Source organism: Trichosurus vulpecula, chromosome 4 (assembly GCF_011100635.1).
Source record: "Trichosurus vulpecula isolate mTriVul1 chromosome 4, mTriVul1.pri, whole genome shotgun sequence".
Lineage (NCBI taxonomy): Eukaryota > Metazoa > Chordata > Mammalia > Diprotodontia > Phalangeridae > Trichosurus > Trichosurus vulpecula.
Window position 1 is genome coordinate 23,670,601 of NC_050576.1, and position 14,540 is coordinate 23,685,140.

Consider the following 14,540-nt stretch of genomic DNA (forward strand, 5'->3'; position numbering starts at 1 on the left):
GGCGGAGGAGGCTCATGCCCAAGCCTTGGCCCCTCTAGTCTGGTGCATTCTCCCTTGGATATACCAGGCTATAATTAGGTCTTGGAATATCTAATCAGGGTCTGGATGGGGGGAATGTGAACCCCGCCTCTGACCCCCTGATTTTCCTTCATACAACCTCCCAAAAACATTTTAGAGAGTGAGGGGCCTGTGTTGAATTTGGTGCAGAGGTGAACCATGGGCTGGGGGGATCAGAGTGTCAGGGGCCTGGTCCCAGTGGTAACCCTTCCCATATGACTTTATCAATGGGTGGGCAGTGAACCTTAGCCTGTGTTTGTTCACAGCCCACCCCCCATCTCTGCACAAGTGTTAGGGTTTCAAAGCCTTGAACCTGACACAGAGGCCTTTGATTTTCTTGTGTGTTCAGAGTTTGCCAAAGAGTCCTGCTTTTTGCTTTCTTTATAGCTGCCTCTCCAACTCAGTGTGAGGAGAGAGCTGGGATTGGACAACAGGGAGCCTGGGGCCTAGGACTTTTGAGAGGTGGGGTAGGCATCTCAGCACATGGGAGGGAGAGCTAGATTTGGAGGCTTGGCCTTGGTAGAGGCCTTCTCTGTGGACCTCAGTTTCCCGATCCGTCAAGTAAAGAGATTTGGCCGGGACAATTTCTGAGGTTTCTCCTAGCTCCGATCCTGCTTCTCCTCCAAAATGTCATGAGAATCCCCCAGGCTGTGGGAAGGGGGCTTTGTATCCATAGACCCTGCTGTGGAGATGATGGCTGCCCCCATTTTCCTTCCAACAATCCTGAGTTTGAATTTTGTTATCCACTAATACCAAAGGAGGAAACTTGGTCTCAGAGATAGACAGCTAGACAGGCAGACAATATCTCTATACCAAGACATACACACACATACACATAGACAAATGGATAGATGAGCTATAAAGCCTTTATGAAAGGCTTGCATTGTTGTGTGTGTGTATATGTATATATGTATATATGTGTGTGTGTGTGTGTGTGTGTGTGTGTAGGAGAGTAGGGATGGTCCAGGATAGGGGCTGAATGTGGGCATTCAGGGGGGACCTCTTAGTATATTCCAGAAATGGGAAGGGTGTGTTTAGGCACCAGGGAGGAGTCGGGTTTGTCCACAGGGAGAACACATATCAGTAATGAACATAGTGTTTAAAGCTTAGATACATCGCCAGACGATAGGATCTCAAGGTTGGAAGGGCATCAGAGGACATCCAGTCACTACTCCCATTTTACAGATCAGCTAACTGAGCCTAGAAAGGTTTAAGTAATTTCCTCAGGATCAAGCGGCTGGTAAGTGCCTGTCACAATTAGAACCTGCATCCTCCTGACTTCTCATGCAGCGCCCCTTCTATCACACCATGCTGCCTCATCTCCTTTGTTCCTCGCAATGGTCCAATCAGGCAGGTACTGCCGGCATTATTATTTTATAGATGAAGAGTTTGAGGCTCAAATAAGTGAGGTCACATGTCAGACAAGTGTCAGGGGAGGAAAAGAGCCAAGCTCTTTTAGACTCCTAAGTCCTGCTATGCCAGAAGAAAGGAAAAAATGACTTGGGGAAATGGGATTTGGGCGGTCCTTTGTCCACAGTCTCTCCACTAGCCACTGTTCCGAAGGCCGAGGGTAGGAAGAAATATTAGTCTCTGAGATCAAAATGCTCAGCTCCCCCTCTCTGTCTCTCAGTTATGATGGCAGAAGTATTGTCTTCACCTGGCTCATTAATGGCAGAGATGGACACCCCTTTGGAAGCTGGGGGTTGAGACTTCACTCTTGGAAAAAGTTGCTTCTACCTCTAACCTCTCCAGAGGCCCAGCATGGGGTATCTTCCCACAGCCATGGAGGACAATATTTATCCCTCCTATCAAAGAAGGAGATCTGAGGTTGCCCTTTAATTGGAGAGATGTCAAGATTGGATTGGCAGTCCCCATATCTAAACCACAAATCTTAATGAGGGAAGGGAGAGAAGAGGAGGGGAGGGGGGGGGGGGAGAGAGAGAGAGAGAGAGAGAGAGAGAGAGAGAGAGAGAGAGAGAGGCGGGGGGGGGGGGGGGGGGGGGGAGGAAGCGAATAAATACCCACAACAGTGATGGAAAGAGAGAAAATGAGGACCAAGAGAAATCCCTGGCTTCTGGGCCTGCCAAGAGCAATCACACAGCAGAAGGCCCTTAAGCCCAGGCTTTCTTCTGCTTCCCATTACAGGGCATATAGTGGAGGCTCAGAAACACTCTGGTCCTGTTTGGAGGCGGTGGGGGTGGGGTAAGAGGTGGTAAATGAAGAAAATAGGCAGAAAAAAATAAGAGCTCCTGCTTGGGTTTCTAGAGGGCAAAGGGACAGGCCAGACATTTCTTCTCTCCTGGCTTGCTCAGCTTTTAGGCGTGTTTAATTGTCTCTAGGAACATGTGTTTTACAGACCTGTCATGTGAAAGCTATTACCCAAGCAGAAGGGCTGGCTCCCCAGCCGTAAGCCACGTATGTGAGGAGCTGTGGCCCAGCCATCAAACACCCCCCACCCCCCCCAGGTCTATGGCTTCGGCCCCAAGGCCCTGGAGAGAGACCGAGGCAGGCTTCTCTGTGTTTTTTCATTATGATGTGAGGATTTTAAAAGCAGACTATGAATATCCAGTTTCTGGCCTCAGAGCTGTTCAGAGTCAGCTTGGCCAGGTTTCAGACGCTTAGGAAGCTCAACGAAGACGGGTTAGAAAGCTCTTTCCCCCATCCCCCTATCCCCCCACTCCCGCTGTGAAGGTCTTGGCTGTGGGGGCTCCTTCCAAATGGTCAGCAGCCTCGCTGATGCACAGGGCTCTGGATCTGGAGTCAGGAGGATGATGACAGTCTCAGCTTTCCCACTTGCTCAGAGAAGGGCACTGTGATGGAAAGAGGCTGGGAGCTAGAAATCCAGGTTCAAATCCTGGCTGCCACTGTGAGGAGGGGGAAAACCTAGGACAAACAATTTCACTTTTCTGAACCCCAGGGTCTTTGTCTCTAAAAGGATGAGGTTGGACTAGAGGACTTCTAAGGCCATCTTTCCATCCCGGCCCTGTGCTCAAAGGAAACTGCCCACCCACCTACCCCACATGATTGCTGTATGGAAAGCTTGTTTGCAAACCTTACATGTGCCAGGTTAAACATGAGGGAGGGTTTTTTCTTTTTTTGATTTTAATTGTTTTTAATGAGCTACATGACTTTCTGACCCTTAATTTCTTCATCTGTAAAACAGAAAATATTATTTTCCACCCTGATAACCTCACAAGGTTACTGTGACCTTCATTAGCTAGAGTATTGGACCTGGGAAAACCTGGGCTAAAGTCCCACTATAAATGCTCTGTGACTCGAGGCCACTCCCTTCACCTGTGAGCGGCAGTCCCTCCACCTATCATTCAGCCTATAAATTATACAAATACATGCAAATATAAATATTTGTAAAGTATTTAGCACAGTGACTGGCTGGTAGCAGGCACTTAATAAATACTTGTTTCCTTCCTTCCCCCCTCCCTTTCTCCCTTCCTCCCTTCCTTCCTTCCTGCCTTCCTTCCTCCCTCCCTCCCTTTCCCCTTCCTTTCTTCCCTCCCTCCCTTCATCTCTTCCTCCCTTCATCTCTTCCTCCCTTGGTTTTCTCTTTTCGTTCTTCACTGGCATGATATGATGCTGAAAGGTAATAGCATTTTATAACCTCACTCTTGTTTACTTTCAAAATGTCAGGCACAATAATGGGGCCCGGTGCTTTTATTTCTGTCATGAGCCAATATAAATTTGATAAAGTAAATTGTTGTTCTAACAGGAAACAGTTAGGGGTCACAAAAGTAAATAACAATGGAATTTAAATAAATCCAAAGAATGAAGCCAAATAAATCCTTTTGTGTATCAGTGACAATATATAAACACCACCGCTACTCCACCCCCCCACCCCCTTTTTTGCAGAAAGGGCTCTGCAACAAATGAAATTGACCATAGTTGTGCCGTCTCTGATATTTTTCAGATGGGGGCTCGGGCAAAGAGCAGAGGGACTGGAATAGCTTAAAAATATGTTAAAATAAAGTCCTTTGTAACAACTCCTCTCTCCAGCTCTTGAAGGCTTAGTTGTTTTCTATAGTGTTTATGCTGGGCCAGAAGCGCAAAGATCAATCCACAAATCTCCTTCTAACACTGATTATACACCAGACCCTGTGCAATTCATGGGGGATACAAAGAAACAGCGCTGGCCTCAGTGAGTTTGCATTCTAATAGAGGGGGCACCATTGGCCTCATTTTAGAGATGGAGAACCGAAGGCCAAAGACTGAGGGGGTGATGTGACTTGTAGCTCAGTTTTGGACTCAGTTCTGTTCAGAATGCCGTTCCAGATGCGAACGTGAATTTTATGCTCTAACACCAAGATGGGTTATCTGAGAATTCTTGGCCAACTAAATTCGCATTTGGATTCACTCGTTTACTATATGCTTATGGACGTCCTACTACGTGCAGTTTACTCTGGGAGGCAATATAATGTCATTGAAAGAAGTTACAGTTTGGGCACAGGTCCTGGGTTCCAGTGCTGCCTTAACCCTGTATGTGAGTGACTTGGAGAAGCCACTGCTGAATGGCTTCTCTAGGTCTGGTCCTTTTCAGGTCTGATGGTCTGGTGAATAAACACCATCTTAGCTTTCTCAATTTTATTATTATTTTTGGTGTTATTATTTTGTTTTTATGACAAGACTGGATGAGAGATGAGATAGATGGTGAGATTGTAGTGAAAGCCGTGCTCCTAAGAGGGAGCATATATTTCTGCTGTTCCCAGAATGGGAAGAGACTTCAGAGAGGACAGGCCACCTGAGCTGGGCCTTGAAGGATGGGAAGAACTGGATTCATGGGTTGGGATTCCAGTAGGATGTAGCTGGTTCTCTGGTATCCAGAGCCCAACTGGCCAGCACACACTAGGAGTTTAATAAGTGAAAGACACTTTGACGCAGTAGATGGTGGGCTGGAGTTGGCATCTGCCCCATGGTGGCCATTGGATTGTAAACTCCTTGAGGTCTGGGACTATTTTTTGTTTCTTTTTATATTCCCAGCACTTAGCACAGTGGCTGGCACGTAGTAGGTGCTTAGTAAATGTCAATTGATTGAAAGCCTGAAAACACGTTGTGTCCTGAGGCAGCCCTTTACAGTGTGTCAGAGGAGTTGCTGTTCTGTATCTGTGGAGAGAGTTTCCATACAAGGAGCCACCCAAAGCTGATGAACTCAGGCCAGGATCCTCCCCCTCCCATGATAATAATTATTTTATTCGTTAGGGCTGCAGCTACAAGTTATGGAATCCTAGTTCTTGGCCACCATCCCTTTTATCGGATGGGATCTTAGGTGTCATCTCTGTCTTATGGAGAGATTCATTTTACGGAGGAAGAGGCTGGAGCCCAGAGAGGAGAAGGGGCCAAAGTTAGTGTCAGAGCCTGGACTAGAAGGGCAGTCTTCCAATCTCTATTTTAAAACATTTTTTCCTAGTGAGTTTTTTTAATTAACTTTTTTTTCCAAGTTGAGGATCTATTTGGAGGCTATTTAATTGGGGGGGGGGGGAAGAAATGTAATGGTTAGGTGATTGTCCCCTGTTCTAGATTTGCTCCTTTGGGGCTAGAAGGCACTCCAGCCCACCCCTCAAGGAATCCCTCTTTCTCTTGGCCTGGGTATCTAGCCTGCCTCCAGCTTGGTGGCCTGTTGCATATTTAATACATCCTGCTGCAGAAGCCCATTGCAACAATAGCAAGATTGTGATCCAGAGGAAAAACACCCCAGCTTCCTTCCAGCCCCCCCGAGTCTCTTCGAAGAGCTCAGAAAGTTGGCAGTGCCCCCGTGCCTCGGTGAGAGTGGGATCCTTCGGGATGAGACAAGCCTGGCTTCTCTTCTCGCTTATCGCTTGGGGGCCGAGTAGGCTGCCCTCTGCTGAAGGCGACATACTTGGGCCCTGACCTTTGATGGTGGAGACACTAAGCTGCGTTCCGAGCATGGCTGGGCTCACTGGGTGACCTTTGGCTCAGTTGGCTCTTGACATGGCAGGGTTCCCGAAGGCAGTGCCCATAATACCCAATCAGGGGAGACTTGGGTGGAAGAGGAAGGCTCAGGAGGGACATGAGAACGGTCTTTAAGTATTTAAAGGGCCATCATGAGAAGGGGTTAGATATGTGCCTGGCACATGATAAGCCCTAGATATTGTATCTAGGAGGTATTGGCTAGCTATTCTTCTGCTTTGCTTCATAAACCAGGGAGCTACGGAGAGGCAAGTGTAGGGTTAACAGCAGGAAAACCTTCCAAAATAATCCACGTCATTGAAAAGTAGAAAGGTAATGAGCTCCTCATCACTGAAGGGTTTCACCTGGAGCTAAAGGCCAGCCTGTAGAGCGATGATGAGACCTGGCTGGGCTGGACACTCCTCTTAAAGAGCGGGCCTGGGAGGAGCCATCCAATCAGAGGCAGGGGCCAGGGGCATCACATACTTCTAGCGTGTGGATTCCAGGGTTGGCGTGAGTTCCAGAATGGATAAGAGATGAATAAACTACAGTCTCTGTTCTAGAAGAATTTATCACCTATCAGGGTAGATAAGGCCTGTATTAATATGTCATAAAAATTAGATTGTGCTAATGGCAGACGGCCTGGGCCCTGGCAACAAGCCTGGGTCCCCTTCCTTACTTTAACCCACATGTGTGGTCTTGGATGATTTATTTCTCTCCAGGTCTCAGTTTCCTTATCTGTACAGTGAGGAGGCTGGCCTAGGTGATTTCTGAGTCCACTGTCTGATATATAGTAGGCACTTAATGAATGACGATCATCTGCTTCTCCATTTTCTGCCCTCCGGTGTTTCATCTCTGGGGAGGTAAGCCTGTGGTCTCAAAGGCTGTGCTAATCACCAGCACGATCAATGCACAGGCATTTATAACGCCTGGGATACAGAGGGGAGAAGCAGTCCCAGTCAGGGAGCTTGTATTCTAACAGGGGAGAAGGTATTTGGGGGAGAGGTCACGGGCATCAGGAGGAGTAAGCTGTGTGTAGACGGTGGTTCGATTATACGAGATCTCAGACTTAGAGCTGTGTGGTAGGAACTTCGTGGTCCTTGGAGTCTGACTGCTTGATTTGATAGATGAGAAGATGAGACCTAGACAGGCTAGACTAACTAACAAGAACTGTTCCTTAATAGATGTTACATGATCGCCAATTTGGGAATGCTTGTTGATTTCTAGACTGAACAGCATGAGGATGGAGCTTCTAGTAGTAATCAACTAAGCATTAATTAAGCACCTACTATATGCTGGGCAATGTGGTGCAGTGAATAGAGAGCTGGCCTCAAAGCCAAGAAGACCTGGGTTCCGGTCCTGCTTCTGACTTTTTGGGACGTTGGGCAAATCGGCTCCTCTGAGCACTCCGGGGGGACTTTGTAAGGTGCTCACCTACACTGGAGGAGGGAAGTTTCCTCACATGGGAATTCCTGAGAGCTGGCATGGTGGGGTAGATATCTTGCTGGAAGATCTGGGTTCAAATCTTGCCTTAGATACTTGATAGCTGTGTGATCCTAAGTAAGCCAGTTCATTTCTCTTGAGGTGAAGGAACCTCCCACCAGCTCCTCATTTGTACAGATGAGAGGTTTGGATTTCATGACCTCTAACCCAGTTCTCTTTCTCTGCCAATGAGATGACGGATGCTGGGCCCCATCCTTTGTGCCGTGCACACAAGGACCAAATGATCATAATAATTTGATTGGCTCCATCCCACTGCGGGCTGTTCCTGGTTGGTACCATGGCGCTCACCTTGTCCTCCTTTCTCTTTCCCCTCCCTCACAGCGGGCTTGCCCTTCATCATCATCGAGACGAGCACCATCAAGCCCTACCGACGAGGCTTCTATTGCAATGATGAGAGCATTAGGTACCCTCTGAAGACAGGGGAGACCATCAACGACGCCGTCCTGTGCGCCGTGGGCATCGTCATCGCCATCCTCGCGGTGAGTGCCTACAGCTTCTCCTAGGCTTTGAATCCTGCCCGAACATGGGGCTCCTTCCTGGAGCCCTTGGGGGATGTCAGGAGACCAAACCAACTTGCTACGGTCCTCTCAAAGCTCATTTCTTTCTGGCCTGTGGGCAGCTTAAGACGACTGCGAGGCAGGCAGAGAGGCCTTGTGGTTGGGAGGAGCTGGGTAAAAACACCACCTAGCACACACTTCACCTGTGACCGAATTTGTTCAGCTATAAGATGGGAGTGCTCATATGGCTCCTCACAGAATTATGAGGATTAAATGATTTAATATGTGCAAAGGGCTTTAAAAAAATAGCTCTTTAGTTAGTTACTATTTCTCATCTCACTGAGCTGGAAGAGGCAGTGGAGAGGAGGGTGACGATGTCGATGATGCATGTGACCTTAGCACCCTATTTGGACAAAGGGGAGAAGACACTAGAAATACTTTCCTCCCATGTTGCAGAATCAGGGAATTTCAGAGTTGGTAGGGAGCTCTGAGGCCTGCTGGGCCAACCCACTCCCAAAGAATCGTCTTCTCTAATGATTTGTGTGGGACATTCCAGACTGGAGCCCCGTCCTCTTTGGGGCAGCTCTCCCGGTTGGTAGGTTTTCCTGACATTCAGGCCAATCTGCTTTCCTGCCATGCATCGCTCTTAGGTCTGTTGTCTGGGAGTTCACAAAACAAGGCCGATCCCTCTTTGGAGCCACAGGCCTTCAGATGCTTGGCCACGGCAATCAGCCACTTTTCTCAGGAGCCTCCTCTTGTTCAGACTAAATGCCCCCCAGTTTCTGAAACCATTGTGTTCGGACTCCCAAAGTGGGCCCTGGCTGGTGAGAGTCAGAGAAGAGCAGAGACCAGCTGAGCCTGCTGCTGCTGCTGTAGTTTGTCTGGTGACGTCATGGTCAGCCTGCTAAGTAAGAAGTGCATCTCCCTGTCATAGGCTCCTAATTAGGAGTGATGGCACCAGCAAGGAGCCTCGGGCTCTCCTGGCACAAGATGGACTCACCAGGGGCCCTGGGCTGAGCGGGGCTCTGGCTGGGGGCTTCCCAGCCCTCACCGTGTAGATAAGGGGATAGAGACAGAGGACAGAAGTGATTGAGGAAACAGGCCCTTGTGATGGCAAAAGACAGGGAAAAAGCCCGTCATTCCTGACCTCTTTTCCAGATGGCCCCCAGGCCCCCAGATCATCACAGCTGAAGCTAAGTACCTTCCAAATCCACAAAGCCTCGGGCCTCTCTTTCCCGTCCCAGCATTAGCCTCACCAGGGCTTAATGACTCTAGCAGGAGATTGGGGATTAGGGATGAGAAATAAAATACCATCCACCCCTTTTATCTTCCCTGCTCTTCTCTCTTTTTGGACTCTGCAGCGAGCCAGCAAGACCATGACTGGCAAAGGCCAGCAAGCAAAGTGCTCAGCCTTCTTCAGTCTGAAGCCCTCGCTCAGACCTTCATGGAAGGTTTCACCTGGAAGGGACATCATCCAACCCCTTTTACAGATGAGAAAGTTGAGACCCAAAGAGGACCGTGCTCAGAGGCCCCCAGCTATTGAGGGAGAGTGTGGGAGGCTGAATCTGGGTCTCCTGACTCCCATTCCAGCCTGCTTCCCACTGCCTCCATCCCCCAACATTGAGGATCGACTTCTCTTGGCTTTGACACACTCTGACCTAACCTCCTCCCCCACCTCCATCTCCACCTGCGGACAGTTGTTCTTAGGCTTCCAGCCCAACTCAAATGCAGCTTCTTATCTGGGCCCTTTTGTCTCCTGTAAAATGAGAGGCTTTGAGTACCTGATCTCCACAGTCCCTCTCAGAACCAGAGCTAATGACACCCATTTGTTTGTTGAAAAAATAATTATTAAACACCTGCTGTGTACAGAGCTTTGATCCCCACACTGAGGGAATTTACAAAATTGGGATCATTGCCAATCCAACAAGCATTTATCCAGTGCCTACAATGCGTTAGGGTTGGTGCTAGGCCCTGAGCATAGGACAAAAGTGAAACAGTCCCTGCCCTCAGGCAGCTTACCTTCCATCAGGGGAGAGTGCCAGGGTTATTTAGGTGGACAGAAAGCTTTCCAGGTAGTCCAAGGAAAATAATAATGGTGTCGAAGGCTGGAAAAGTCAACGGGCCTCGGCATCCCCCCTCCTTCCAGGATCATCCTTAGTCTTGATATTGCTCAGGGCATCTGCTTTATCTCATAAAGGTTTGTTGATTGACTATTTTATTGATAACATTTCTTTTGTGATCCTGTGTATTTTCTTTTTATGCATTCTAAAACACGATTCCTAGAAGGAGCCTGTAGATTTCACAGGACGGCCAAAGGGGCCCAGGACACAAGAAAAGATTAAAAATCCCTGGTCTTAATAATGAGGCTAGTCTCCATCTCTGACTCTGCTATCAAATAAATGATGCGTGACCTTGGATGAGGCACTTCTCTTTGGACCTCCTCTAGTGCAGTGAAGATATTGGATCAGATGATCTCTAATGTGCCAGTTTTTTGTGTTCTGGTGCTGTGTGTCCTAAAGTCTTTTCTGACTTTCACATTTGGGGTCCCTTTCAGCTCTGATACGGCATTCTGTCTTCTAAGGGTCTGCCTTCTTGGCCCCCTTCAGCCCTGATGTAATGATATTCTCTGTCCGAACACCCTTTTCATTCCTGATCTTGGGTGTTCTGTATCCCAGTGGTCTGCATTCTAAGGGTCCCCTCTGCTCTGATATTCTCTGAGTCCATGAACTTGGGAGGGAAGAGAAGCCCAATATTTGCTTCTCAAATATCTTCCTTAAATACTTCCAGCAATTCACACAGAGAAACATTCTCTGCACCGCATGCAAATGACTTCTTGGAGACACAAGAAGAGCTTAATATCTTGAAGACTTGTTTATTCAGGATCGGGCTTCAGTCTCCACACATCTGGCCTGAATTACTTTTCTCCATTTTCCTTTATCGGAGACAGCACCACGAGCAAAACAAGGCTCTCGGAGTTGGTCTCCTCATTAGAGTCCGGTCATGTTTTCAGCTCTTTTAAGAAGTGAAGTTGTGCCTACCCAGTGGTATATCAGCAGGAGACCCAATCCCCCAATTTACAATCCACTCCATCTGGGCAATTACCAAGACCACCAACCGAGAAGGAGCAAATTAATCATCTTGCTTTGTTGTCCCCTGATCAAATGGTTGAAACTCTTCTGAGACTGTCCTTAATACTCTCATCATGCTGGGGAATGGGGGGAGGGTGGCATCCGTTGGTGCCTCTCCCATATGTATGCGCTGGGGTTGCGTTCATCATTTTGTGTGTCCCTTCCTCAACTGTCTCGTGCTTCACATCCTGGCCAGCTAGTCCTGCTCCCTCCCCGAGTGACTTGCCATCTGCCTTCCTGCGGCACCCTCCCTCCCCACCTGAGATCCTACTCTCTGAACATGACCTCCAGAGACCAGGCCTCCTCTTCTCTCCCAGGGGGAGTCAATCCACTCAGCTTTGGCCCTCCCTGGGGCTGAGCTACCCCATTTGGTGGGTGGATGAGCACAAATGCTCCAAACCACATATGTCACCCTCCCTGGACCAAGCCTCCCCATTCCAGCCATGCACCGTAGACTTCTTGTCCTGCCCTCTTTGGCCTCCACTTACTCTAAGAACAGGAATCAAGTTATTTTTGCTGTTGCGTCTGGCAGGGGAATAATAGTTACTGCCTTTGGATCAGCTCAACATCTGACTCCCCGGATTTCATTTTCTGACCACCAGTCCTTTCTGTGTGTTGTCTCTTGCTATTTAAAGATGCGATTCCTTGAGGACAGGGACTTTCTCTCTTGTCTTTGTTTCCAGTGCCTCAGACAGAACATGGTACCTAATGAGCACTTAATAAAATGCAGAGTCACCTATTGATTCATTGGTTCATTCATTCCACTCCCAGGGTGCCTACTGGCTCCACACCTGAGGGCCTTCCAGCCTTTGTAGGGCATTAATGGCACCCAGGAATAACAGCCAGGGAGAAAGAGGCCAAGACATCTGTACGTCAGGAGAGCAGTGTTAATCGCAGGCCTAGGCTTAGGGTGTTAAGATAGGCGTTCCCAAGCGACTTGCCAAACCTGTTAAGTGTCTAGGTTTGAAGAACATCACAGATGGGGGTGGGGTGCAGATTAGAGGATTTGAGCCGCTGGAATAAGAGCCAGGGTTTGATGACAGTGTTTAATCAGCTGGAATAAAAAGTTTCCAGAACATGACAGCTGAATTCTAGAACAGTGAGCGGCCAGTTAGAGTGAATCCTGAAATGGGTGACCAGGATGGTGAAAAGAAAGGGCCATAGGAGAGCTAAAAGAAGGAAATGAGAATGCTTAATGGGGAGAAGATTGGGGGAGGGGAAGATGTGATCACTATCTCCCAGAATTTGAGGGGGGGAGGGGGAGATTGATCACTATCTTCCAGAATTTGGGGGCAGGGGGAGATGTGATCACTATCTTCTAGAATTCTGAATTCTCCCATGAGGAAGAGGGAATTGTACTTATTCTAATTAGTCAAATGAGATCATTTCTAGAAAGAACTTTGGAACATTAAAATGCCTGTATAACTGTTAACTATGATTGCGTTATTAGTCTGCATGACTCCCGTGGACTTGGTAGCAGTGGCAGCTCCCAGAGCTTGTAGCTAAAGGTTATTGAGATAGATTTTGGTTCAGTCAAACTGGTGAATCTCCTGGTGCAAGGCCCCCCTTTCTGGACATAGTCCAGCATCTCCTTCAAGATGTTACCTGGGGCAGTGAGAGCAGGGCTTGACCCCCCAGATCTGGCTTCCACTATCTGGTACATGTTACCTCTTCTGAATCTTGTGTTCAGCACACTAAATTTAACCTCATTATTAAAGGAACCGAAGTCCTCCCCTCATGGGGAATTCAAACAAAAGCTCAGTGATGATATATATTGTAGAGGGAACTTTTTTCTGAGATGTGTTGGACAAAGTCCCCTTAGCCTTCAGCCACCTCAGAAATTCTGTTGCAAAAACTTAATTGTGTACAGTGAAGCTTGCTTTAATACGGCCCACAGCCTCTCCTTACTTCAGGGATCTCTGTGTATCCTTGTGTTGAGTCATTTCAGTTGTGTCCTACTTTCCATGACCTCAGTTGGAGTTTTCTTGCCAGAGATACTGGGCTGGTTTGCCATTTCCTTCTCCAGCTCATTTTACAGATGAGGAAACTGAGGCAAACAGGGTTATGTGACTTGCCCAGAGTCACACAGGTAGTAAACTAGGAAAACTCTAGGATCCAAATTTAAAATCCTGTGAAAATAGTTCCTTAGATCAAACATTTAGAGCTGGAATGGACCTTAGAGGTTGAGTCCAACTTTTTACATAGAGAGAAACCAAGTCCAAAAGATTTAAGGGAATTGCCTAGGATTGACACAGCTGATTAAGGGAATGAGGGAGGATTTGAACTGGGGTTTGCCTGACTTCAGGCTGCAAGGCTTAGAGCCCTTTGTTACCTGGTAGTCTACAACACCCTTGGAAGTCCGCTGGTTAGTGGTCGGAATGCTAGCATTCCAGCATCTCAAAGGGAGTCCCTGCTTCCCAAGAGACACGGCAGATAGTGTGCTGGGCTCAAGCCAGGCAAACCTGAGTTCAGATCCTCCCTCAGACCCATAGTAGCTGTATATCCTTGGCAAATCCCTTACATCTCCTAGCCTCGGTTTCTCCTCATGGAAAAGGGGCGGGTTGTCCTCAGTGTCTTCGTGGTCTGTTCCATCTCTAAATCTCAAAGTATGTCAAAATGGAGGCACCATTCTGTCCCTTCCTTCCTTCCCTTCCCTCCCCTCCTCCCCTTCTCTCCCCTCCTCTTGCTGAACCCAAAACTTTAAATAAAACACTTCCCTGTATTTGGTTGGGAATTTGTTGATATTGGCTTTCTTTTAAACACAGCAGGGAAAAGGGGAAGGAAAAAGATAGATTCTTTGTCTGTCTCTGAAAAGGAAATTGTTGGGGTACTGAAGATGAAGAGTGATAGAACTGCAGACGCATTTAAGAAATTAGAGCAGTTTTTATAAAAGGCAGGATGAGAAAATCATGTGGATAAGCAGGGCGACCAACGGGACAGTCAGCGTTCTCCCAACATTGGCCAAAGCAGTCAGCATTGGGAAGGGGACAGGATGCCAGGCTGGGATACGAAGATGCCTGGGTTTGGAATACTGGCTGTGAGACCCTGGGCACATCACTTCCCTAATAGGGGCCTCAGTTTCCACATTTGAGTTGGACAAAATGTCGATCAAGAGGCAGCTAGTTGGTTCTGTGGACAGAGCACTGGGCTTGGACTCAGGAAGACCCGAGTTTGAACCCTCCCTGAGAAACTTACTAGCTACATGACCTTGGACTAGTCACTTAACTGCTTTGTGCCTCTGTTTCCTCGACTGTGAAACAAGAGTTACAGTACTACCTATTTGGCAAGGTGGTTGTAACATTCGGAAAGCACTTAGTGCAGTTCCTGGCACCTAGTAGGCACTTAATAAATGTTTATTTCCTTCCTTTCTATCAAAAAGTATGTATTAAGCACTTATGTGCCAATGACTATGCCAATTGATGGGGATGCGAAAAAGGCC

The 14,540-nt window shown here is 47.9% G+C and overlaps 1 protein-coding gene across 1 annotated transcript in view; it reads left to right on the plus strand.

The window, feature by feature from the left end:
* PLPP3 (phospholipid phosphatase 3) overlaps positions 1-14,540 on the plus strand; it is a 77,483-nt gene that overhangs the window by 36,909 nt on the left and 26,034 nt on the right. Inside the window, exon 2 of the mRNA XM_036754242.1 lies at positions 7,798-7,955. Coding sequence (XP_036610137.1) covers positions 7,798-7,955 — 158 coding nt within the window. The remainder of the gene's footprint in view (positions 1-7,797; positions 7,956-14,540) is intronic.